We start from the raw sequence: 26,081 nt of genomic DNA, 5'->3' as shown, positions 1-26,081 counted from the left end.
CGGTGGTGGAGGGAGTGAATGTGGAGATCAAACCTCCAGACTATTTACCCATCAACACACTTCCATTATCCCACCCTGACCTGCAGCCCTCAGCAACACCAACTCCCCAGCCCAGCAACCACACCACCACCCCCCCGGACCCGACTCCCCGGCCCACCACCACCCCCACCCCCGGACCCGACTCCCCGGCCCACCACCACCCCCGGACCCGACTCCCCGGCCCACCACCCCCACGACCCAACTCCCCGGCCCCCACCCCCCGGACCCGACTCCCCAGCCCCCACCCCCCGGACCCAACTCCCCGGCCCACCCCCACCCCCGACTCCCCGGCCCACCACCCCCACGACCCGACTCCCCGGCCCCCACCCCCCGGACCCGACTCCCCAGCCCCCACCCCCCAGACCCAACTCCCCGGCCCACCCCCACCCCCCGGGCCCGACTCCCCGGCCCACCACCCCCACGACCCGACTCCCCGGCCCCCACCCCCGGACCTGACTCCCAGCCCACAACCCCCACCCCCGACTCCCCAGCCCACCACCCCTCACAGGAACATGGAGTCCTGTAGAGTATTGAATGTGTGTACCTGTCCCTATAACCTCCATCCCAACCATGTACTTATTTAAGAAGTTTAACCTACTTTGGCTCAGCTGCTTTCAAAAGGGAGCCCGATCCCCAGTCAGTCAGTCACCGCTCTGAGAAAAAGCAACCCTTCTTTTTTCTGCTCTAAACTCCAGTTCCTCGGCCAGAAACATTTCCATTTACAAATTCAAACTTTGTAACACTTTTTGTTTGATTAACTGGGTTCCTAACTCATGTGGAAATGTGTCAGTAGAGTGAATGGTCTCCAAACTGAACGATAGTGAAACCATAACACTGGAATGGGCTAATGTGGAGTCACCACAGTTACTGAGAGACCTCCGTCAACAATAACATGCATTTATATAGCGCCTTTAACGTAGTAAAACATCCCAAGACGCTTCACAGGAGCGATTATCAGACAAAATTTAACACCAAGCCACATAAGGAGATATTAGAACAGGTGACCAGAAGCTTGGTCAAGAGGTAGGTTTTAAGGAGGTTAAAGGAGGAGAGAGAGGCGGAGAGGTTCAGGAAGGGAATTCCAGAGCTTAGGGCCCAGGCAGCTGAAGGCACGGCCACCAATGGTGGAACGATGGAAGTCGGGGATGCGCAAGAATTGGAGGAGGTTACAGAGATCTCGGAGGGTTGTAGGGCTGGAGGAGGTTACAGGGATCTCGGAGGGTTGTTGGGCTGGAGGAGGTTACAGAGATCTCGGAGGGTTATAGGGCTGGAGGAGGTTACAGGGATCTCGGAGGGTTGTAGGGCTGGAGGAGGTTACAGGGATCTCGGAGGGTTGTAGGGCTGGAGGAGGTTACAGGGATCTCGGAGGGTTGTAGGGCTGGAGGAGGTTACAGAGATAGGGAAGTCTCAGGTGAACATTTAGTGACCATGACAATAATCGGATGCTGAAACCAGTTAAACTATCAGACAGACCAGCCCAACCCCACTTTAATGACCGGTGACCCTCTAATCGAAAGCATAAAACCTCAAGTGCTCCAAATTGAGCCCACACACCAGCTGCACCAGTCTCACTTCCTCCTCCTCCTGCAAGAGACGGGCCAATGCTTCATCTCGCTGGAGCTGTTCCTGGTCACTCTCGTAGGAATCTTTGATATTCAGCTCCGCAACTTCCCTGTCCAGAGGGTTCCGCTCGTGCCCACGCCACAACTGCTTCCCTGTAAAAACAAGACACCAAAAGCCGTTTACATTCTGCTCGCCTTAAACTGCCAACTTGTGCGAGTGCGGCAGAACGTAGGCCCATGGGCGCCCTCCCCACCGGTTATTCTTTTCGCACAAGTAGGGCCTGGCTATTCCACTGTGGGGGGCACCACAACCAAGCCCAATCAGCTATGGACATTTTTCACTGGGGGGGGGGGGGTTGGGGGAGCGGAAGAATAATTGGATGGCAATCAGGTGCAGGAACCCTGGTGGTCTTGTCCCCTTCTAGCCCAGTGAGCTGAAGTCCATTGCAGTGTCCAACAGCACTGGTCACCTCAGTCATCACATTCCTCACCCCCCCCCGCCCATAATGTGCTCCGCTCTGTGAAGGGTGAAGTATGAACGTGTATGGCCATCACACCATCATCCAAAGCTGGGATACTTTTCGCCGAAGGAGATCTGATCGAGGGGTTCAAAATTTATAAGGCATTTTGAGAAGGTAAATTGTTAAAAACTAGTTCCACTGGTCGGTAACTAGAGGGCATACCTTTAAGATCACCAAAAGAACAAACAGAGAGATTAGGGGGAAATTTATTAGGACATGGAGTGCTCCATCGTCAGTGGTGGAAACAGAATCCATATTAGCTTTTAAAAGGGAAGTGGATGATAAACAAAACTTAAGAGGATTTGGGAAAAGGGCGGGGGAATGGGACAACTCGGAGCGTCAGCTCAGGCACGATAGGCTGAACGGCCTCCTCCTGTGCTGTAAAATTCAATGAATCGATCAGGGAAGTGTCCCCTACTCACCCGTTTCCCAAACTAGTCTTCCCTCCCCACCCTCCAACTGGACATCTGATGTCAGCCATGGCTCAGTGGGCAGCACTCTCGCCTCAGACAGAAGGTTCTGGGCTCAGTGGGCAGCACTCTCGCCTCAGACAGAAGGTTCTGGGCTCAGTGGGCAGTACTCTCGCCTCAGACAGAAGGTTGTGGGTTCAAGTCCCATCCAAAAAACCGGAGCACGGAAATCCAGGCCGACAGTCCAGTACCGTACTGAGGGAGTCCTGCACTGTCGGAGGGAATGTCTTTTGAATGAGTCTTTAAACTGACGGACGTAAAAAAAATCCCACGGCACTATTTCGAAGAAGAGCAGGGGGAGTTCTCCCCGGTGTCCTGGCCAATATTTATCACTCAACCAACATCACTAAAAAAACAGATTATCTGGTCATTATCACATTGCTGTTTGTGGGAGCTTGCTGTGCGCAAATTGGCAGCCGCGTTTCCTACATTACAGCAGTGACTGCACTTTAAAAGTACTTCATTGGCTGTAAAGCACTTTGGGACATCCTGAGGCTGTGAAAGGCGCTATATAAATGCAAGTCTATTCTTTCTTTTCAATGAGATTGCAGATTTCCAAACTCCAGTCTACTCCTCCTGTACCCAATACAACTTTCAGATTCAACTTGGTTTTAAGAATCCAAGGCCCTGAACCAGGAAAAGGATCGAGTATGGACCCTGTAGCTGGTCTGGGCTGGGCCTCCCCGACCACTCCAGATACCTGGCTGGATTTCCGTACTCTTGCTTTGAGCATTCCCGCTTCGCCGCCGACCGCTCCTCCTCCAGCTTCGCTCACTGACAATGTCCGCCTCGCAAACGCCATCGTCTCCCGAGCTGCGGCTTCTGGGCTGCAGGACACCCTCCTCTCTCCGATCGCCTCCCCTGCACGAGCTCTGGTGTTGGCAGTGACGGACAGGCTCTCTCGCACCGTCCAGTTGGGTTCTCCAGCACCCGTTGTCCGAACCCGGCCCTTGACCAGGAGCCCGATCGCGAGCCCAGCCCAGAGGATATCGAGGGCCTCGGTGCGAGGTATCTGGCGACACCCCACTGACGGTCGGACTCGCCTGCTCATCGGCGCTCTGTCCTTGGACTGCTCCGTGCCTCGTGCTCCCATTTCCCGAGAGATTATGTTTGCCGAGTGAACCTGGCCTATCGTCTCCATGGCAACGAGAGCTCTGGCCCTCACTACCGTCGCTGGGATAGCAGCTCTCAGCTCTTGGACCGGTGCATTCTTCCACATGCAAACACAAAGCAGTTGGGTTAGTAACAGGAAAAGGGTGAAAATATTATTTTAAAGTCTTTGATCTTGTTCAACGCAGCTGGTTCTGAACTTTACAGGTAGAATTTATTAGAGATACAGTCACACTCAACCCAACACTGATGGGGACATTCGTATTTGACCCAATGCAGTAACATCGCCCAAATTACAGGGTTCTCGTTATTTAACTCCACTGGGACAGGCCCTGAGTGAAGAGGTATGGCAGGGTCCAGAGAACGCAAGTTCAAATCCCACCAGGGGAGTTTAAGAATTTGAATGTGGAAATAAAAAGCTGGTGCCGGTAAAAGTGACCATGAAGCTGTCGGATTGTCTTAAAAACCCAACGGGTTCATTAATGTCCTTTAAGGAAGGAAACTTGCTGTCTTTACCTGGTCTGGGCCTATAGGTGACTCCAGTCCCACACCAACGCAGTTGAATCTTAACTGCCCTGTGAAGTGGCCACTCAGCTGCATCAAACCTCAACGGACGGGCAATAAATGCCACTGACGCCCACATCCCGAGAATGAATAGGCAACCCCCATTATAATGGGAATAGAAGACAATAACCCCCCCCCCCCCTCCCTCACAATCCAAAGGTTCCTCATGGGCTCCAGAATTTCCAAATTTTGTGCAGTTTCGGAGTAGAGGGATTTGGCCAACACACAGTCAATAGAGAATTGGGGGCAATCGTCCTCTGGGCAAAAATAGACGTCGGTGCCCGAGAGTCCAACATGCAACACCAGCCCGAGGTTGGATGTTCAAGCTGTTGGTTTGATATGGGATGCCCACCCTGGGTAAGTGAAACATTCACCCATCCATTTCATACCCCGCTCTTCCAGGTCCCGACTCCCATTGGTTGTTTTTTTTTTTTTAATTGATCATTAGAAATCTGAAGGCCCAGCTGAAAAACAAAGCTTTTGATTTTACAACAAACTGAGCACCCGTCACCAGCTGCCAAGAACATGACCTCAGTCAGTCAGAAGTAATAACTAGTCCCAGCACAGGGAAAAGGGCAAATACACAGAGAGCGAGACAGAGAGCCACAGGACAATCACACCCAATGGCGGAAGCTGACAGAGAGCGAGCGAGAGCGAGAGCGAGAGAGAAAATGAAGAGTTTGCACTGTGGAAGCAGGGGAAGGCACAAGAAAACCAAGCAGATTCCCTTCTCCGTAATCAATCGTGAAGTGAAGCCCAACATTCCCACACAAGAAGCAACAGGTGTCCAAACTTTTCAGGACAGCGTCAAATACCAGACACGAGCACCGTCTACCCGGCCTCAGCCAAGACACAGGAAATGGTAAAGGTCAGAAATGTAATTGGAGGGAAAGTAATTTCCGAGCTTTGATCTGACAATATTCAGCAAATTCCCCGTTGTACCATGGAGAAGGAGACCAGGAATCTACTTGGGGACGGGAGCTGGAAAGCGAGGGACAAACCCCGACCAGCAGATAGTCCCAAACTCACAAGCAGTGACAGGAGGAAATTACGGCAACTGCAGCCTGGGAAACTGCTCTGCTCTTAAACAGGCGAGTTTGAGTGTGCAATCGAGGTAATCCCTCTTCCGACAGCTCGCTCCCACTCGATTAGGCTCCCTCTGGATCTTGGGCAGGTTTGATTGTATAAGTTGGACACCCTGGTGTTGAACCAATCCCTACAGTATTGGAATGGGACTATCCCACAGGGGAGCTCTGCATGGTTTACCTCTCTGCCTGTGCGTCTCTTCTCCAGCACCATACAGCTCAGCCTCCAGTGCCAGTCTTCTCTGGTTCCTCAGCTCTTCCTCCTCCTGTAACCTCTTGGCCACTTCCTACAATTCCAACACAGGCACAAGATTAGTCACACCACTGCCCTTAGGAACCTGTTTGCTGAAAATCCCCTTCAGGTTTCTAAATGGAAACAGGAAAACCCGATGAATATCGCATGGGACAATTTACAAGTGAAAGCAAGAAATAAATTGGGCATCGCACCAAAAGGGCAGGAAACAAAAATCACCTCGAGTCCCCATTCCTGCTTGGTGTCCAGTAACTGGACACTGGGAGAGAACAGGGTCTGTCGACACTCACTGTCCGAGCTCGGCCATGGTGAACGACCCCAGTGAGAGTCAGCACCTTCAGGAGAGGAGGGGACCTGAACCCCAGTGAGAGTCAGCACCTTCAGGAGAGGAGGGGACCTGAACCCCAGTGAGAGTCAGCACCTTCAGGAGAGGAGGGGACCTGAACCCCAGTGAGAGTCAGCACCTTCAGGAGAGGAGGGGACCTGAACCCCAGTGAGAGTCAGCACCTTCAGGAGAGGAGGGGAGCTGAACCCCAGTGAAAGTCAGCACCTTCAGGGGAGGAGGGGACCTGAACCCCAGTGAGAGTCAGCACCTTCAGGAGAGGAGGGGAGCTGAACCCCAGTGAGAGTCAGCACCTTCAGGAGAGGAGGGGACCTGAACCCCAGTGAGAGTCAGCACCTTCAGGAGAGGAGGGGAGCTGAACCCCAGTGAGAGTCAGCACCTTCAGGAGAGGAGGGGACCTGAACCCCAGTGAGAGTCAGCACCTTCAGGAGAGGAGGGGACCTGAACCCCAGTGAGAGTCAGCACCTTCAGGAGAGGAGGGGAGCTGAACCCCAGTGAGAGTCAGCACCTTCAGGAGAGGAGGGGAGCTGAACCCCAGTGAGAGTCAGCACCTTCAGGAGAGGAGGGGGCCTGAACCCCAGTGAGAGTCAGCACCTTCAGGAGAGGAGAGGACCTGAGCCCCAGTGAGAGAGTCGGCACCTTCAGGAGAGGAGAAAGGGGAAGTGGTTAAACAATTGAGGACTGGACAAGCTTTGCAGGATTATCAGGACAGAGACACACACAGACTCATGAACAGCAGCTCATTTTAACTCGTTATGATTAAGGGAGGAAAAGATGACAGTACAAGACCCACACTGATCAGAGCAGTAGGTGGTCACAGCAAGCTCGGAGTTGGCGGGGAATTTCAGCAGCAATTCTCTCAAGTGCTTTGACAGGAAATGAGCCACTGACCAGAGCCCGTACCAGGAAGCAGCAGCTCAGAAACCAGTAAAATGAAACAGCTCAGTGCTTTGCCAGAGTAAAACCAAAACTAGGGGACTGGGCCGACCAGGCCAGTGACAGAGCCCCACGGGTCTCAGAGTCAAGGGCTTTACGATAAAGTGGGGACAGACGCCCTCTACTTCTGATCAGCACCACCACTTACAGACAGAGAAGGGGAAAGAGAGAGAGACTGAGACTTGCATATATATAGCATCTTTTGCAACATCAGAACTTCCTAAAGCGCTTTACACCCAACTAAGTACTTCTGTGGTCACTGTTGCAATGTAGGAAATGTGGCAGCCAATCTGCACACAGCAAGATCCCACAAATAGCAACGTGATAATGACCAGATAATCTGTTTTAGTGATGTTCGTTGAGGGATAAATATTGGCCAGCACACCGAGGAGAACTCCCCTGCTCTAAGTCGAATAGTGCCATGGGAATCTTTTACGACCACCTGAGAGGGCACACTGCCTTGGTTTAACATCTCATCTGAAAGAGGAATTTAAGTGAAGTCCGTGCCACGAATGGCTCTAGCCTCTTCGCTGCTGGCACGGGCTGACATGCTCTACTGGTCAGCCGCCCGAAAGTTAAAATCTACCACTGGGTGTACAAATGAGAATTGTTTCATTCTCCGGCATTAACATCATTTACTTTGATAAGTATTTAGTAAGCCTTTTTCCTTATATGGGAGGAATATTACTACAACAACAACAGCTTGCATTTATACAGTGCCTTTAACGTACATAATATCCCAAAGCACTTTACAGAGTAGTAATAGGAAGAACAGAATGCTGAGCCAGGGGAGAAAGTTTAGGAGGAAAGACTTGGGTAGAAACAGTGATTTTGAGAAAATGTTCAAATAGTGCGCCGGGATCTTTTACGTCCACCTGAGAGAGCAGACGGGGCCTCGGTTTAACGTCTCATTAGAAAGACGGCACCGCCGACAGTGCAGCACTCCCTCAGCACTGCACTGGGAGTGTCAGCCTGGATTGTGTGCTCAAGTCCCTGGAGTGGGACTTGAACCAAGGAGGGAACCAGAAACAAAAATCTTCACTGAACGCAAGCTCAACACTGGATTCTCGCGAGGATCCCCACCTGCTTAACCTGCACCACACAATCTGTTGTGGAGAATCTACCAAATTCCCCTCTGGACTATCCTCATTTTAAAAGCACATTCTCACTGGGCTTAAGGGAGGCTTTGATAAATAATCATAGAACCTGCTCCTCCTTTAATACAGATTCTGTAATTAGGACTGCTACCACACGGGGGCACTGAACTCCACATCGACCACACGATCCTGGTTTCCCTCCCTTGCTCTCCTGAAGGTGCCAATTCCGTGTTGGGGTCAGTTTCGAGGTTGCTGCTTCTCCTCCAATATCTTGCCCAAGAGCCACTCTTAATGTGTGAGCAACAGCAAACTATTAGGCTACCGGGGCCGTCAGATCCTCCAGAATCCCTTCACAGTCGCCAATTCTCTCTCCTCCCCACTTCCCAACACCAGCTAGCCAGGGTACCATGTGCCCACGCTCAGAATCACAGACGTTCCTGTTTAATACTCAGCTACTGGTCGAGACATCAGATACCCCAGCCGCAGCTTATTTTGTGATAGGGTGCTCATTTCACCCCAACAATTCTCTGCATCAGGTGTCACCCAGTACACAACCCGCTCACTCACCCCTCACACCACTCGCTCACTCACCCCTCACACTACTCGCTCGCTCACTCACCCCGCATACCACCCGCTCGCTCACTCACCCCCTCGCTCACTCACCCCTCACACCACTCGCTCGCTCACTCACCCCTCACACCACTCGCTCGCTCACTCACCCCTCACACCACTCACTCGCTCACCCCTCACACCACTCACTTGCTCGCTCGCCCCGCATACCACCCGCTCGCTCACTCACCCCTCACACCACTCGCTCACTCACCCCTCACACCACTCACTCGCTCGCTCGCCCCGCATACCACCCGCTCGCTCACTCACCCCTCACACCACTCGCTCACTCACCCCTCGCACCACTCGCTCACTCACCCCTCGCACCACTCGCTCACTCACCCCTCGCACCACTCGCTCACTCACCCCTCGCACCACTCGCTCACTCACCCCTCGCACCACTCGCTCACTCACTCACCCCTCACACCACTCGCTCACCCCTCGCACCACTCGCTCACTCACCCCTCGCTCACTCACCCCTCACACCACTCGCTCACTCACTCACCCCTCACACCACTCGCTCGCTCACCCCTCACACCACTCGCTCGCTCACCCCTCACACCACTCGCTCGCTCACCCCTCACACCACTCGCTCACTCACTCACCCCTCACACCACTCGCTCACTCACTCACCCCTCGCTCACTCACTCACCCCTCACACCACTCGCTCACTCACTCACCCCTCACACCACTCGCTCACCCCTCACACCACTCGCTCACTCACCCCTCACACCACTCGCTCACTCACCCCTCACACCACTCGCTCACACCCCTCACACCACTCGCTCACTCACCCCTCACACCACTCGCTCACTCACCCCTCACACCACTCGCTCACTCACCCCTCGCTCACTCACCCCTCACACCACTCGCTCACCCACCCCTCACACCACTCGTTCACTCACTCACCCCTCACACCACTCGCTCACTCACTCACCCCTCACACCACTCGCTCACTCACCCCTCACACCACTCGCTCACCCCTCACACCACTCGCTCACCCCTCACACCACTCGCTCACCCCTCACACCACTCGCTCACCCCTCACACCACTCGCTCACCCCTCACACCACTCGCTCACCCCTCACACCACTCGCTCACTCACCCCTCACACCACTCGCTCACCCCTCACGCCACTCGCTCACTCACTCACCCCTCACACCACTCGCTCACTCACTCACCCCTCACACCACTCGCTCACTCACTCACCCCTCGCTCACTCACCCCTCACACCACTCGCTCACTCACTCACCCCTCACACCACTCGCTCACCCCTCACACCACTCGCTCACTCACCCCTCACACCACTCGCTCACACCCCTCACACCACTCGCTCACTCACCCCTCACACCACTCGCTCACTCACCCCTCACACCACTCGCTCACTCACCCCTCGCTCACTCACCCCTCACACCACTCGCTCACCCACCCCTCACACCACTCGCTCACTCACTCACCCCTCACACCACTCGCTCACTCACTCACCCCTCACACCACTCGCTCACTCACCCCTCACACCACTCGCTCACCCCTCACACCACTCGCTCACCCCTCACACCACTCGCTCACTCACCCCTCACACCACTCGCTCACTCACCCCTCACACCACTCGCTCACCCCTCACACCACTCGCTCACCCCTCACGCCACTCGCTCACCCCTCACGCCACTCGCTCACTCACCCCTCGCACCACTCGCTCACTCACTCACCCCTCACACCACTCGCTCACTCACCCCTCACACCACTCGCTCGCTCACCCCTCACACCACTCGCTCACTCACCCCTCACACCACTCGCTCACTCACTCACCCCTCACACCACTCGCTCACTCACTCACCCCTCGCTCACTCACTCACCCCTCACACCACTCGCTCACTCACTCACCCCTCACACCACTCGCTCACCCCTCACACCACTCGCTCACTCACCCCTCACACCACTCGCTCACTCACTCACCCCTCACACCACTCGCTCACTCACTCACCCCTCGCTCACTCACTCACCCCTCACACCACTCGCTCACTCACTCACCCCTCACACCACTCGCTCACCCCTCACACCACTCGCTCACTCACCCCTCACACCACTCGCTCACTCACCCCTCACACCACTCGCTCACTCACCCCTCACACCACTCGCTCACTCACCCCTCGCTCACTCACCCCTCACACCACTCGCTCACCCACCCCTCACACCACTTGTTCACTCACTCACCCCTCACACCACTCGCTCACTCACCCCTCGCTCACTCACTCACCCCTCACACCACTCGCTCACTCACCCCTCACACCACTCGCTCACCCCTCACACCACTCGCTCACTCACCCCTCACACCACTCGCTCACCCCTCACACCACTCGCTCACTCACCCCTCACACCACTCGCTCACTCACCCCTCACACCACTCGCTCACTCACCCCTCACACCACTCGCTCACTCACCCCTCACACCACTCGCTCACTCACCCCTCACACCACTCGCTCACTCACCCCTCGCTCACTCACCCCTCACACCACTCGCTCACCCACCCCTCACACCACTTGTTCACTCACTCACCCCTCACACCACTCGCTCACTCACCCCTCGCTCACTCACTCACCCCTCACACCACTCGCTCACTCACCCCTCACACCACTCGCTCACCCCTCACACCACTCGCTCACTCACCCCTCACACCACTCGCTCACCCCTCACACCACTCGCTCACTCACCCCTCACACCACTCGCTCACTCACCCCTCACACCACTCGCTCACTCACCCCTCACACCACTCGCTCACTCACCCCTCACACCACTCGCTCACTCACCCCTCACACCACTCGCTCACTCACCCCTCACACCACTCGCTCACTCACCCCTCACACCACTCGCTCACCCCTCACACCACTCGCTCACCCCTCACACCACTCGCTCACCCCTCACACCACTCGCTCACCCCTCACACCACTCGCTCACCCCTCACACCACTCGCTCACCCCTCACACCACTCGCTCACCCCTCACACCACTCGCTCACCCCTCACACCACTCGCTCACCCCTCACACCACTCGCTCACCCCTCACACCACTCGCTCATCCCTCACACCACTCGCTCACTCACCCCTCGCACCACTCGCTCACTCACCCCTCGCTCACTCACCCCTCACACCACTCGCTCACTCACTCACCCCTCACACCACTCGCTCGCTCACCCCTCACACCACTCGCTCGCTCACCCCTCACACCACTCGCTCACTCACCCCTCACACCACTCGCTCACTCACCCCTCACACCACTCGCTCACTCACTCACCCCTCGCTCACTCACTCACCCCTCACACCACTCGCTCACTCACTCCTCACACCACTCGCTCACTCACTCACCCCTCACACCACTCGCTCACCCCTCACACCACTCGCTCACTCACCCCTCACACCACTCGCTCACTCACCCCTCACACCACTCGCTCACTCACCCCTCACACCACTCGCTCACTCACCCCTCACACCACTCGCTCACCCCTCACACCACTCGCTCACCCCTCACACCACTCGCTCACCCCTCACACCACTCGCTCACCCCTCACACCACTCGCTCATCCCTCACACCACTCGCTCACTCACCCCTCGCACCACTCGCTCACTCACCCCTCGCTCACTCACCCCTCACACCACTCGCTCACTCACTCACCCCTCACACCACTCGCTCGCTCACCCCTCACACCACTCGCTCGCTCACCCCTCACACCACTCGCTCACTCACCCCTCACACCACTCGCTCACTCACCCCTCACACCACTCGCTCACTCACTCACCCCTCGCTCACTCACTCACCCCTCACACCACTCGCTCACTCCTCACACCACTCGCTCACTCACTCACCCCTCACCACTCGCTCACCCCTCACACCACTCGCTCACTCACCCCTCACACCACTCGCTCACTCACCCCTCACACCACTCGCTCACTCACCCCTCACACCACTCGCTCACTCACCCCTCGCTCACTCACCCCTCACACCACTCGCTCACCCACCCCTCACACCACTTGTTCACTCACTCACCCCTCACACCACTCACTCACTCACTCACCCCTCACACCACTCGCTCACCCCTCACACCACTCGCTCACTCACCCCTCACACCACTCGCTCACCACTCGCTCACTCACCCCTCACACCACTCGCTCACTCACCCCTCGCTAACTCACCCCTCACACCACTCGCTCACCCACCCCTCACACCACTCGCTCACTCACTCACCCCTCACACCACTCGCTCACCCCTCGCTCACTCACCCCTCACACCACTCGCTCACCCACCCCTCACACCACTCGCTCACTCACTCACCCCTCACACCACTCGCTCACTCACTCACCCCTCACACCACTCGCTCACTCACTCACCCACCCCTCACACCACTCGCTCACTCACTCACCCCTCACACCACTCGCTCACTCACCCCTCACACCACTCGCTCACCCCTCACACCACTCGCTCACTCACCCCTCACACCACTCGCTCACTCACCCCTCACACCACTCGCTCACCACTCGCTCACTCACCCCTCACACCACTCGCTCACTCACCCCTCGCTAACTCACCCCTCACACCACTCGCTCACCCACCCCTCACACCACTCGCTCACTCACTCACCCCTCACACCACTCGCTCACCCCTCGCTCACTCACCCCTCACACCACTCGCTCACCCACCCCTCACACCACTCGCTCACTCACTCACCCCTCACACCACTCGCTCACTCACTCACCCCTCACACCACTCGCTCACTCACTCACCCACCCCTCACACCACTCGCTCACTCACTCACCCCTCACACCACTCGCTCACTCACCCCTCACACCACTCGCTCACCCCTCACACCACTCGCTCACCCCTCACACCACTCGCTCACTCACTCACCCCTCACACCACTCGCTCACTCACTCACCCACCCCTCACACCACTCGCTCACTCACCCCTCACACCACTCGCTCACCCCTCACACCACTCGCTCACCCCTCACACCACTCGCTCACCCCTCACACCACTCGCTCACTCACCCCTCACACCACTCGCTCACCCCTCACACCACTCGCTCACCCCTCACGCCACTCGCTCACTCACCCCTCGCACCACTCGCTCACTCACTCACCCCTCACACCACTCGCTCACTCACTCACCCCTCACACCACTCGCTCACTCACTCACCCCTCGCTCACTCACCCCTCACACCCCTCGCTCACTCCTCACACCACTCGCTCACCCCTCACACCACTCGCTCACCCCTCACACCACTCGCTCACCCCTCACACCACTCGCTCACCCCTCACACCACTCGCTCACCCCTCACACCACTCGCTCACCCCTCACACCACTCGCTCACTCACCCCTCACACCACTCGCTCACTCACCCCTCACACCACTCGCTCACTCACCCCTCACACCACTCGCTCACCCCTCACACCACTCGCTCACCCCTCACGCCACTCGCTCACTCACCCCTCGCACCACTCGCTCACTCACTCACCCCTCACACCACTCGCTCACTCACTCACCCCTCACACCACTCGCTCACTCACTCACCCCTCGCTCACTCACCCCTCACACCACTCGCTCACTCACTCACCCCTCACACCACTCGCTCACCCCTCACACCACTCGCTCACTCACCCCTCACACCACTCGCTCACACCCCTCACACCACTCGCTCACTCACCCCTCACACCACTCGCTCACTCACCCCTCACACCACTCGCTCACTCACCCCTCGCTCACTCACCCCTCACACCACTCGCTCACCCACCCCTCACACCACTTGTTCACTCACTCACCCCTCACACCACTCGCTCACTCACTCACCCCTCACACCACTCGCTCACTCACCCCTCACCACTCGCTCACCCCTCACACCACTCGCTCACCCCTCACACCACTCGCTCACTCACCCCTCACACCACTCGCTCACTCACCCCTCACACCACTCGCTCACCCCTCACACCACTCGCTCACCCCTCACGCCACTCGCTCACTCACCCCTCGCACCACTCGCTCACTCACTCACCCCTCACACCACTCGCTCACTCACCCCTCACACCACTCGCTCGCTCACCCCTCACACCACTCGCTCACTCACCCCTCACACCACTCGCTCACTCACTCACCCCTCACACCACTCGCTCACTCACTCACCCCTCGCTCACTCACTCACCCCTCACACCACTCGCTCACTCACTCACCCCTCACCACTCGCTCACCCCTCACGCCACTCGCTCACTCACCCCTCGCACCACTCGCTCACTCACCCCTCGCACCACTCGCTCACTCACTCACCCCTCACACCACTCGCTCACCCCTCGCACCACTCGCTCACTCACCCCTCGCTCACTCACCCCTCACACCACTCGCTCACTCACTCACCCCTCACACCACTCGCTCACTCACCCCTCACACCACTCGCTCGCTCACCCCTCACACCACTCGCTCACTCACCCCTCACACCACTCGCTCACTCACTCACCCCTCACACCACTCGCTCACTCACTCACCCCTCGCTCACTCACTCACCCCTCACACCACTCGCTCACTCACTCACCCCTCACACCACTCGCTCACCCCTCACACCACTCGCTCACTCACCCCTCACACCACTCGCTCACTCACCCCTCACACCACTCGCTCACTCACCCCTCACACCACTCGCTCACTCACCCCTCGCTCACTCACCCCTCACACCACTCGCTCACCCACCCCTCACACCACTTGTTCACTCACTCACCCCTCACACCACTCGCTCACTCACCCCTCGCTCACTCACTCACCCCTCACACCACTCGCTCACCCCTCACACCACTCGCTCACTCACCCCTCACACCACTCGCTCACTCACCCCTCACACCACTCGCTCACTCACCCCTCACACCACTCGCTCACTCACCCCTCGCTCACTCACCCCTCACACCACTCGCTCACCCACCCCTCACAACACTTGTTCACTCACTCACCCCTCACACCACTCGCTCACTCACCCCTCGCTCACTCCTCACCCCTCACACCACTCGCTCACCCCTCACACCACTCGCTCACTCACCCCTCACACCACTCGCTCACTCACCCCTCACACCACTCGCTCACTCACCCCTCACACCACTCGCTCACCCCTCACGCCACTCGCTCACCCCTCACGCCACTCGCTCACTCACCCCTCGCACCACTCGCTCACTCACCCCTCGCACCACTCGCTCACTCACCCCTCACACCACTCGCTCACCCCTCGCACCACTCGCTCACTCACCCCTCGCTCACTCACCCCTCACACCACTCGCTCACTCACTCACCCCTCACACCACTCGATCGCTCACCCCTCACACCACTCGCTCGCTCACCCCTCACACCACTCGCTCACTCACCCCTCACACCACTCGCTCACTCACTCACCCCTCACACCACTCGCTCACTCACTCACCCCTCGCTCACTCACTCACCCCTCACACCACTCGCTCACTCACTCACCCCTCACACCACTCGCTCACCCCTCACACCACTCGCTCACTCACCCCTCACACCACTCGCTCACTCACCCCTCACACCACTCGCTCACTCACCCCTCACACCACTCGCTCACTCACCCCTCGCTCACTCACCCCTCACACCACTCGCTCACTCACCCCTCACACCACTCGCTCACTCACCCCTCGCTCACTCACTCACCCCTCACACCACTCGCTCACTCACCCCTCACACCACTCGCTCACCCCTCACACCACTCGCTCACTCACCCCTCACACCACTCGCTCACTCACCCCTCACACCACTCGCTCACTCACCCCTCACACCACTCGCTCACTCACCCCTCACACCACTCGCTCACTCACCCCTCACACCACTCGCTCACTCACCCCTCACACCACTCGCTCACTCACCCCTCACACCACTCGCTCACTCACCCCTCACACCACTCGCTCACTCACCCCTCACACCACTCGCTCACTCACCCCTCACACCACTCGCTCACTCACCCCTCACACCACTCGCTCACTCACCCCTCACACCACTCGCTCACCCCTCACACCACTCGCTCACCCCTCACACCACTCGCTCACCCCTCACACCACTCGCTCACCCCTCACACCACTCGCTCACCCCTCACACCACTCGCTCACCCCTCACACCACTCGCTCACCCCTCACACCACTCGCTCACCCCTCACACCACTCGCTCACCCCTCACACCACTCGCTCACCCCTCACACCACTCGCTCACCCCTCACACCACTCGCTCACCCCTCACACCACTCGCTCACCCCTCACACCACTCGCTCACCCCTCACACCACTCGCTCACCCCTCACACCACTCGCTCACCCCTCACACCACTCGCTCACCCCTCACACCACTCGCTCACCCCTCACACCACTCGCTCATCCCTCACACCACTCGCTCACTCACCCCTCGCACCACTCGCTCACTCACCCCTCGCTCACTCACCCCTCACACCACTCGCTCACTCACTCACCCCTCACACCACTCGCTCGCTCACCCCTCACACCACTCGCTCGCTCACCCCTCACACCACTCGCTCGCTCACCCCTCACACCACTCGCTCACTCACCCCTCACACCACTCGCTCACTCACTCACCCCTCGCTCACTCACTCACCCCCACACCACTCGCTCACTCACTCCTCACACCACTCGCTCACTCACTCACCCCTCACACCACTCGCTCACCCCTCACACCACTCGCTCACTCACCCCTCACACCACTCGCTCACTCACCCCTCACACCACTCGCTCACTCACCCCTCACACCACTCGCTCACTCACCCCTCACACCACTCGCTCACTCACCCCTCGCTCACTCACCCCTCACACCACTCGCTCACCCACCCCTCACACCACTTGTTCACTCACTCACCCCTCACACCACTCACTCACTCACCCCTCACACCACTCGCTCACTCACTCCTCGCTCACTCACTCACCCCTCACACCACTCGCTCACCCCTCACACCACTCGCTCACTCACCCCTCACACCACTCGCTCACTCACCCCTCACACCACTCGCTCACCACTCGCTCACTCACCCCTCACACCACTCGCTCACTCACCCCTCGCTAACTCACCCCTCACACCACTCGCTCACCCACCCCTCACACCACTCGCTCACTCACTCACCCCTCACACCACTCGCTCACCCCTCGCTCACTCACCCCTCACACCACTCGCTCACCCACCCCTCACACCACTCGCTCACTCACTCACCCCTCACACCACTCGCTCACTCACTCACCCCTCACACCACTCGCTCACTCACCCACCCCTCACACCACTCGCTCACTCACTCACCCCTCACACCACTCGCTCACTCACTCACCCCTCACACCACTCGCTCACTCACTCACCCCTCACACCACTCGCTCACTCACTCACCCCTCACACCACTCGCTCACTCACTCACCCCTCACACCACTCGCTCACCCCTCACACCACTCGCTCACTCACCCCTCGCACCACTCGCTCACTCACTCACCCCTCACACCACTCGCTCACTCACTCACCCCTCACACCACTCGCTCACTCACTCACCCCTCACACCACTCGCTCACCCCTCACACCACTCGCTCACTCACCCCTCGCTCACTCACCCCTCACACCACTCGCTCACTCACCCCTCGCTCACTCACCCCTCGCTCACTCACCCCTCACACCACTCGCTCACCCACCCCTCACACCACTCGCTCACTCACTCACCCCGCACACCACTCGCTCACTCACTCACCCCTCACACCACTCGCTCACTCACCCCTCACACCACTCGCTCACTCACTCACCCCTCACACCACTCGCTCACCCCTCACACCACTCGCTCACCCCTCACCACTCGCTCACTCACTCACCCCGCACACCACTCGCTCACTCACCACTCGCTCACTCACCCCTCACTCACTCACTCACCCCTCACACCACTCGCTCACCCACCCCTCACACCACTCGCTCACTCACTCACCCCGCACACCACTCGCTCACTCACCCCTCACACCACTCGCTCACTCACCCCTCACACCACTCGCTCACTCACTCACCCCGCACACCACTCGCTCACTCACCACTCGCTCACTCACCCCTCACACCACTCGCTCACTCACTCACCCCTCACACCACTCGCTCACTCACCCCTCACACCACCCGCTCACTCTCACCCCACACACCACTCACTCACTCACCCCGCACACCACTCGCTCACTCACCCCTCGCTCACTCACCCCTCACACCACTCGCTCACCCACCCCTCACGCCACTCGCTCACCCCGCACACCACTCGCTCACTCACCCCCTCACACCACTCGCTCACTCACTCACCCGCTCACTCACTCACTTAACTCGATACACTAGCTGCTCACCGCACTAACCTATCAGTTTTTCGAGGGTTAACACAAGCTGCAACCATCATGTGTTTGGAATGTTTACTAGCTGCACATCAACAGCTCCTCCAACCCCACCATTCCCCAGGCAGACGGCGGGGGATTCTTAGCTCCCGGGATCCTGTTTGGAGGCAGAAAGCTTCTCAACACGAACATCTGGCTCCCACACCTGGCACAATTCCAGCTGGTGCACAGACTGCAGCCCGATCGAACACTGCAACACCACCCCCTGCCGGCACACAGTGGTCAACGCAACTCGTAAAACCCCACAGCAAGTTTCTCACCTTGAAATCAGACAGCTGAGCTACAAGCAGCTCAGGACCAAAGCAACAAGTGCAAGATGTGGAATTGAATTCAGGTAATTGGCAAAAGAACCAGAGGGGAGATGGGGAGAATTTTTTTTTTTTAAAACGCAGCAGGTTATGATCTGGAATGCACTGCCTGAAAGGGTGGTGGAAGCAGATTAAATAGTAACTTTCAAAAGGGAATTTGATAAATACTTGAAAAGGAAATATTTGCGGGGCTATGGGGAAAGAGCAGGGGAGTGGGATTAATTGGAGAGCTCTTTCAAAGAGCCGGCACAGGCACAATAGGCCGAATGGCCTCCTTCTGGGCTGTATCATTCTATGATTCTAAGAGTTGGGATAAAAAGTGAAAACACATTTATATCCAGCAGAATTTCAGGGCAAATGAGAGGCCTGTCTCCCAGAGAATGCACCCAGATATTCACATGTGCTGCAGCTGTATCGCTCGGTCAGTGGTTCTCAAACTGCGGTCCAGGGGTCCGCGAGATAAACCCCAATAGGTGACAGGGAGCGAGCCGGCGCAGAACGGCCGGGCGCTGCTGAACGGGGCGGTGAATGGTTACCATGGCGGCAGCAGCAGCGGCTGTGTGCTGCAGGAAGAGGAGGAGGAGGAGGAGGAGGAGGAGGGAGGCTGCGGACCAGCAGCGGCCGCACTGCCACCCCCAGCAACCAGGAGTCGGAGGCGGAAAAGCACAGGGCCAGCTGTTCGGAGAGGAACCGACCATCTGTAAACAAAGACCCCGTCCCGACTACCAGAGGCTGCAGCAGCGCCCAGTATACAGCCAAAAAAGAACAGGCTCCATAAGTCGGACATACGCTACATTAGATCTGTCTGTCCACAGTCAAGGGCTGGCCAAGGAGCAAGTCTGATGTAATGATCTGGGCAGCACTTGAATACACTGAACAACCAATGCATTTGTAATTTAAAAAAATCAATGCTTTAAAATCACTATCACTTTATACATACTTGAGGGATTCCCGTTTTGTAAATGTCACCATAGCTATTTTGCAATTCAGTGTCAGAAGATCCTGGTACAGTATCAAATACAAGGGGGCAATAATAATTTAGATGGGGGGAGTCCGTGATTACTAATCCATTTGAAAAGGGGCCCTTCAACCAAAAAAGTTTGAGAACCACTGTTCTATGTAACATATTGTGTACAACAACAACTTGCATTTATAGAGCGCCTTTAACATAGTCAAACCTCCCAAGGCGCTTCAAAGGAGCGATTATCAAACAAATGAAGGACAGGTGAGGTAGGTTTAATGGAGCATCTTAAAGGAGGAGGGAACAGGTAGAGAGGTGGAGAGGTTTAGGGAGGGAATTCCAGAGCTTAGGGCCTCGGCAGCTGAAGGCACGGCCACCAGTGGTGGAGTGATGAAAATCGGGGATGGACAAGAGGCCAGAATTGGAGGAGCGCAGAGATCTCGGAGGGTTGTGGGGCTGGAGGAGGTTACAGAGATAGGGAGGGGGGAGGCCATGGAGGGATTTGAAAACAAGGATGAGAATTTTTAAAATCGAGGCATTGCCAGACCAGGAGCCAGTGTAGGTCAGTCAGCGAGCACAGGGGGTGAACGAGACTTGGTGCGAGTTAGGACACGGGCAGCAGAGCTTTGGATGAGCTCAGGTTTACGGAGGGTGGATTATGGGAGGCTGGCCAGGAGAGAGTTGGAACAGTTGAATCTGGCGGTAACAAAGGCAAAGATATCACTGGAAAACCAGGCGCCCCCTCCAGCCTGTGCAGATATCACCTTCCTTGTGTTCACTAATTTCATGCTGATGTTTAAATGTTTCTAACGCTTAGCCTGTTTGAAATGCCTCTAATGCGGAGGCTCCCTGTTTAAAGTCGAAGTCTGAGTGTTTTATTTTACAGCTGTTCTATAATTGGAAACACATGCACCAGCCGAGAATGAAAGCCCAACAGGTTCAAACCATTACCGTGACTCCATCCAGCACTGCCCTGCCATTACACATCTTAAATCACATTTACTTAAAACAGCAAGACATTTTATTGGGTTCCTCAGTTATCGGACATGCCAAGCTCCTTTCTACATTTCCTCTGGCACCTACATGCCAATATTAAAAATCACCCCCCGCATAAAAATATGAGCCCTTTTAAAAATAGTCCCTTACCATGTAGCACAGAGCAGAAAGGCTTGGGGTTCGACCCCCGATCTCAGAACAGTGATAGAGTTACCTGAACTATCTGCCCCTGATCGCCATCTATAGACTTGAAAGTGCCCATGTGTCGACATCGAGGGAGATTAGAAACAAGCTGGAGTGTGATGCACCCCCAGGTTAAACAGCCTTCCGACACTCGCCGTCTCTACTTGCAGAGTGAAAGTGGCCAAAGGGACACAGATGCTAGTGGGACCACTCCGAGAGAGTCAGCACCTCCAGGAGAGGAGCGGACCTGAACCCCAGTGAGAGTCAGCACCTTCAGGAGAGGAGGGGACCTGAACCCCAGTGAGAGTCAGCACCTTCAGGAGAGGAGGGGACCTGAACCCCAGTGAGAGTCGGCACCTTCAGGAGAGGAGAGGACCTGAACCCCAGTGAGAGTCAGCACCTTCAGGAGAGGAGGGGACCTGAACCCCAGTGAGAGTCAGCACCTTCAGGAGAGGAGGGGGGTAAAGTGGGGGAAATAGAAAAAGACAGTTGGATGGAACTTCAGGATCTGATTAATTCTCCGTTAAGGACATGGGGCAGATTGCTGTCCATGACACACACACACATCCGTAAGCAGTTGAACCAATCGTAGGAGAACGCAATTCATTTAGTCGTTGGCCCAGCACCTGCATTGATGCATTACAGCATCGGCACTGAAGGATAAATGACTGACGGAATTGCAAGTTTAATGGAGTGATGCTGTAGAGCTGGGAGGAGCAGCCATATATCCATCCAGTCGGGCATCATAAATCCCAACTGCATGCGTCCTGAATCAAGGTATCTCACAGATCCCAAGAGGGACTAGAGTTTTAAATAACTCCTGCTGTCGACAGTTCAACGAGTAACAGCCCACTGAGTCACGTCCCATCGCCAGCTAGTGGATCGATTGACTGACACACACACCAACCCCATCTCACAGTCAAACTGTCCCTCCTAACACCAGGATGGAGATCAGTGCGATCTCGGTGAACAGACCCTGGTACATCCGCCGACCCGGGGGGGGGGGGGGGGGGGGGGCGGCGGAGGGGCAGGGGTTCAGGGACTGCAGGTTTGGATCGACAGCAATAACTGTAAACAGCTCCACCACTGGCCTACAATCTCCTCCACCACCGGCCCACAATCCCTCACTCCACCTCCACCACTGGCCCACAATCCCCACCTTCACCACTGGCCCACAATCCCCACCTTCACCACTGGCCCACAATCCCTCACCCCACCTCCACCACTGGCCCACAATCCCCACCTCCACCACTGGCCCACAATCCCTCACTCCACCTCCACCACTGGCCCACAATCCCCACCTTCACCACTGGCCCACAATCCCCACCTTCACCACTGGCCCACAATCCCCACCTTCACCACTGGCCCACAATCCCCACCTTCACCACTGGCCCACAATCCCTCACCCCACCTCCACCACTGGCCCACAATCCCTCACCCCACCTCCACCACTGGCCCACAATCCCTCACCCCACCTCCACCACTGGCCCACAATCCCCACCTCCACCACTGGCCCACAATCCCTCACTCCACCACCACCACTGGCCTACAATCCCTTGCTCCACCAGTGGCCCACAATCCCTCACTCCACCACCACCACTGGCCTACAATCCCTTGCTCCACCACTGGCCCACAATCCCTCACTCCACCACCACCACTGGCCCACAATCCCCACCTTCACCACTGGCCCACAATCCCTCACTCCACCACCACCACTGGCCTACAATCCCTTGCTCCACCAGTGGCCCACAATCACATAATCTTAGAACAAATAAAGTCTTAAAAATAATTTAAAACATTGACTGTAGTTCTCAAAAAAGGTAAAACCCATCTGTAAAGTGTAACTTTTCATCCTACATGGTGATTAAAATCGGCCTTAAATGAGGCACAGATGTGTCCCATGGTCCAAGGGCGGTCCCTGTAAATTACAGTCTGATGTACAACTTTAATTTGGAGCAAAAATTATCGGTTCAGTGAATCCACTGCAACAAAGTGTGTTTAAAAGTTGTTACCCACTGAACTGGACTCTAGATTCCCAAGGCACTCTGAAGTATCCACGGAGTACCGAGCCATACAGATGAGGAAGATCCCATCTTGGATCCCTGCTCTGTAGGTTGACAGCCATTGGCCTCAGCATCACTGGGTGTCGGAAGATCGACTCCTGCCACACACGTGCGGACACTGGCCACGAATGGGACCACGCTTGGGTTTGATGCTCCCTTTGGTCAAATAGCTGACCGACGCCAAACGTCAGGGTTCACAGACGAGAATGGGCCCCAAGGAGAGGTACTGGAGGGTGACCTGTGTGTGGAATTGTACCCCAAAGAGTCAGAACCATCCATTGAGAGTCTGTCTCAATCCATTTGGCTCACTGGGCAGCACTCTCCCCTCAGAGTCAGAAGGTTGTGGGTTTAAACCCCACTCCAGGACTTGAGCACATAATCCAGGCTGACACTCCCAGTGCAGTACCGAGTGAGTGCTGCACTGTCAGAGGTGCCGTCTTTCAGCGTCGGCCTGAACTCCTAGAATGGGGCTTGAACCCACAACCTTCTCACTCAAGGTACGAGTGCAAACTGCCACAAATATTTGGCAGCGGACAGAGAAATCTCTCAGATCATACACAGAATTACATCCGAGTCTACAGCACAGAAACAGGCCATTCGGCCCAACAGGTCCATGCTGGTGTATGTACTCTGCCTCCTCCCACCCTGCCCCACTAACCCTCTGCTCCTTTCTCCCTCATGTCTGCATCAAGCCCCCCTTAAATGTCTCACCGCTCTGCTTCAAGCAGTCCATGTGGCAGCCAGTTCCACATTCTCACCACTCGCTTGTACTGAAATGCCTCCTAAAGGTTTTATTTGATCTCTCAGTGACGATCTTGTATTTATGCCCCCTTGTTCTGGACTCACCCACAAGTGGAAACACTTTTCCCCACGTCAGCAGTTCTGGCCCCTTCCCCCGATTACTGAACCGGAAAGCCGCGAAGGCCGAGTACACAGTCGGCAGCAGGCTGTGAACTGCAGGAGGGCAAGAGCTTGGGACCCAGCCAGGGGCGGCTTTAATGGGCAGACTCGCAGGCCATTAAAATTTAAAAATCAAAACCAGCCCTCTGCAGAGGTGCCGGAATTAATCTGGTAAATCGGGGCTGGGGATAAACAGAAGGAAGCCGCTTCGAAAAGAGCAAGCTGAAAAACATCTCCAGCGAGAACAAACACGGGCATGCGAAGGAAATCGCACCCAGAGTGGGGAAGGCCACAGAGACACAGCTTAATACAAGGTGGGATACATCAGACTGCCGCTTGCTTAAACAGCCACTAGCGCAGGCCGAGAAACCCCGGCACAACTTGCAGATAAACCAATCACTGTTTAGGGGACCCTCTCGTGTGGCAAATATCTTTATTAAACACTCGTCCATCTCCCACGGGCTAACTCGTCTCCAGGTGATGTGGGGTTAGCGGGCAGGGGTTAATTGGATCAGCCTATGCCGATGTAATTCAGCCTCCATTTTACAGTGTTACACTCTGTCCTTATTTTTATAATATATAAAACGGATTTTTAGCCTGAACAACAACAACAATAGTGCCCTTACCCCGGGCCTCAGCTTACTCTGCACAGACCAGGGGTTGAACCAGGGACACTCCCCACCCCCCATCCCTCTTGGTGTGAGTGTCTCAGCTACTTATTGGGTAAAAAGATCAATCAGCCCCCGCGCCCGCTCACTACACAGTGAACCCTGTGGGAGCATGTGCTGGGGGGGGGGGGGGGGGGGGGGGGGGGTGGTTGTCCTCTTTTATTGAACCGAATTACCTGTAAATTAAATAGAACTTAAGATAAAACTTATCAAATCAAATTAGAATTACACTGCCCGGGGTGACGATGCACTCCAGTCCCCGCAGCACCCACCAGTCTCGGAAGGCCTCGAGTGTGCCGGCGGACACCGCGTGCTCCATCTCCAGGGCCACCCGGGCGCGAACATAGCCGCGGAAGAGAGGCAGGCAATCGGGCCGGACGACCCCCTCGACCGCCCGCTGCCTGGACCTGTTAATGGCCACTTTGGCCAGGCCCAGGAGCAGTCCTACGAGGAGGTCCTGCCCGCTCCCCTCCGCACCGGGTGACCAAAGATCAGGAGCGTGGGACTGAAGTGCAACCAAAAATCAAGGAGCAGCCCCTTTAAGTAATGGAACAGGGGCTGCAACCTCTCACACTGAATATAAACATGGAACACGGAGGGGATGGGGGGGGGGGGGGGGGTGGTTGTGAGGCAGATCGAGCTGGGCCTTGATGGTGTTTAAGCCCGTGAGGAACAGTCACTTGCACGAGACGGCAGAGGGCGGTGCTGCCCGTGAAACCACACGCCAGACGGGAGCCGAGGAGGGGACAGAGAAAAACTCCTGACAAAACCACCACCCCTGACGAAACTCTCAGCTGCACCACCCAAACTGGGGCAGAGCCCTTTAAACAAGTGAGTAGGAGGAACACCAATCCAGCATTAAGCCACACTGACTATAGCTATTTGACAGCATTACATCTACATTAGATGTTGTAGAAAATGCCCTCGGGAACATTAACTTGCTTTGAAAGTAGCAAGAAGTTATATATTTAATATACACAGATTAAAGTGCC

At 56.5% G+C, this 26,081-nt stretch overlaps 1 protein-coding gene across 2 annotated transcripts in view; it reads right to left on the bottom strand.

Annotated features, from left to right (window-relative positions):
• LOC147100694 (uncharacterized) overlaps positions 1 to 26,081 on the bottom strand; it is a 57,872-nt gene that overhangs the window by 8,719 nt on the left and 23,072 nt on the right. Inside the window, exons 6-8 of one of the 2 annotated variants that reach the window (XM_085967199.1) lie at positions 5,533 to 5,638; positions 3,293 to 3,802; positions 1,594 to 1,754 (exon numbers count right to left, since the gene is read on the bottom strand). In XM_085967199.1, coding sequence (XP_085823325.1) covers positions 1,594 to 1,754; positions 3,293 to 3,802; positions 5,533 to 5,638 — 777 coding nt within the window. The remainder of the gene's footprint in view (positions 1 to 1,593; positions 1,755 to 3,292; positions 3,803 to 5,532; positions 5,639 to 26,081) is intronic. The other variant, XM_085967200.1, reaches the window with a different exon arrangement.

Source organism: Somniosus microcephalus, chromosome 25 (assembly GCF_052327205.1).
Source record: "Somniosus microcephalus isolate GS21.2 chromosome 25, FLI_Smic_1.0, whole genome shotgun sequence".
Lineage (NCBI taxonomy): Eukaryota > Metazoa > Chordata > Chondrichthyes > Squaliformes > Somniosidae > Somniosus > Somniosus microcephalus.
This window is presented reverse-complemented; position numbering and strand designations above follow the sequence as displayed.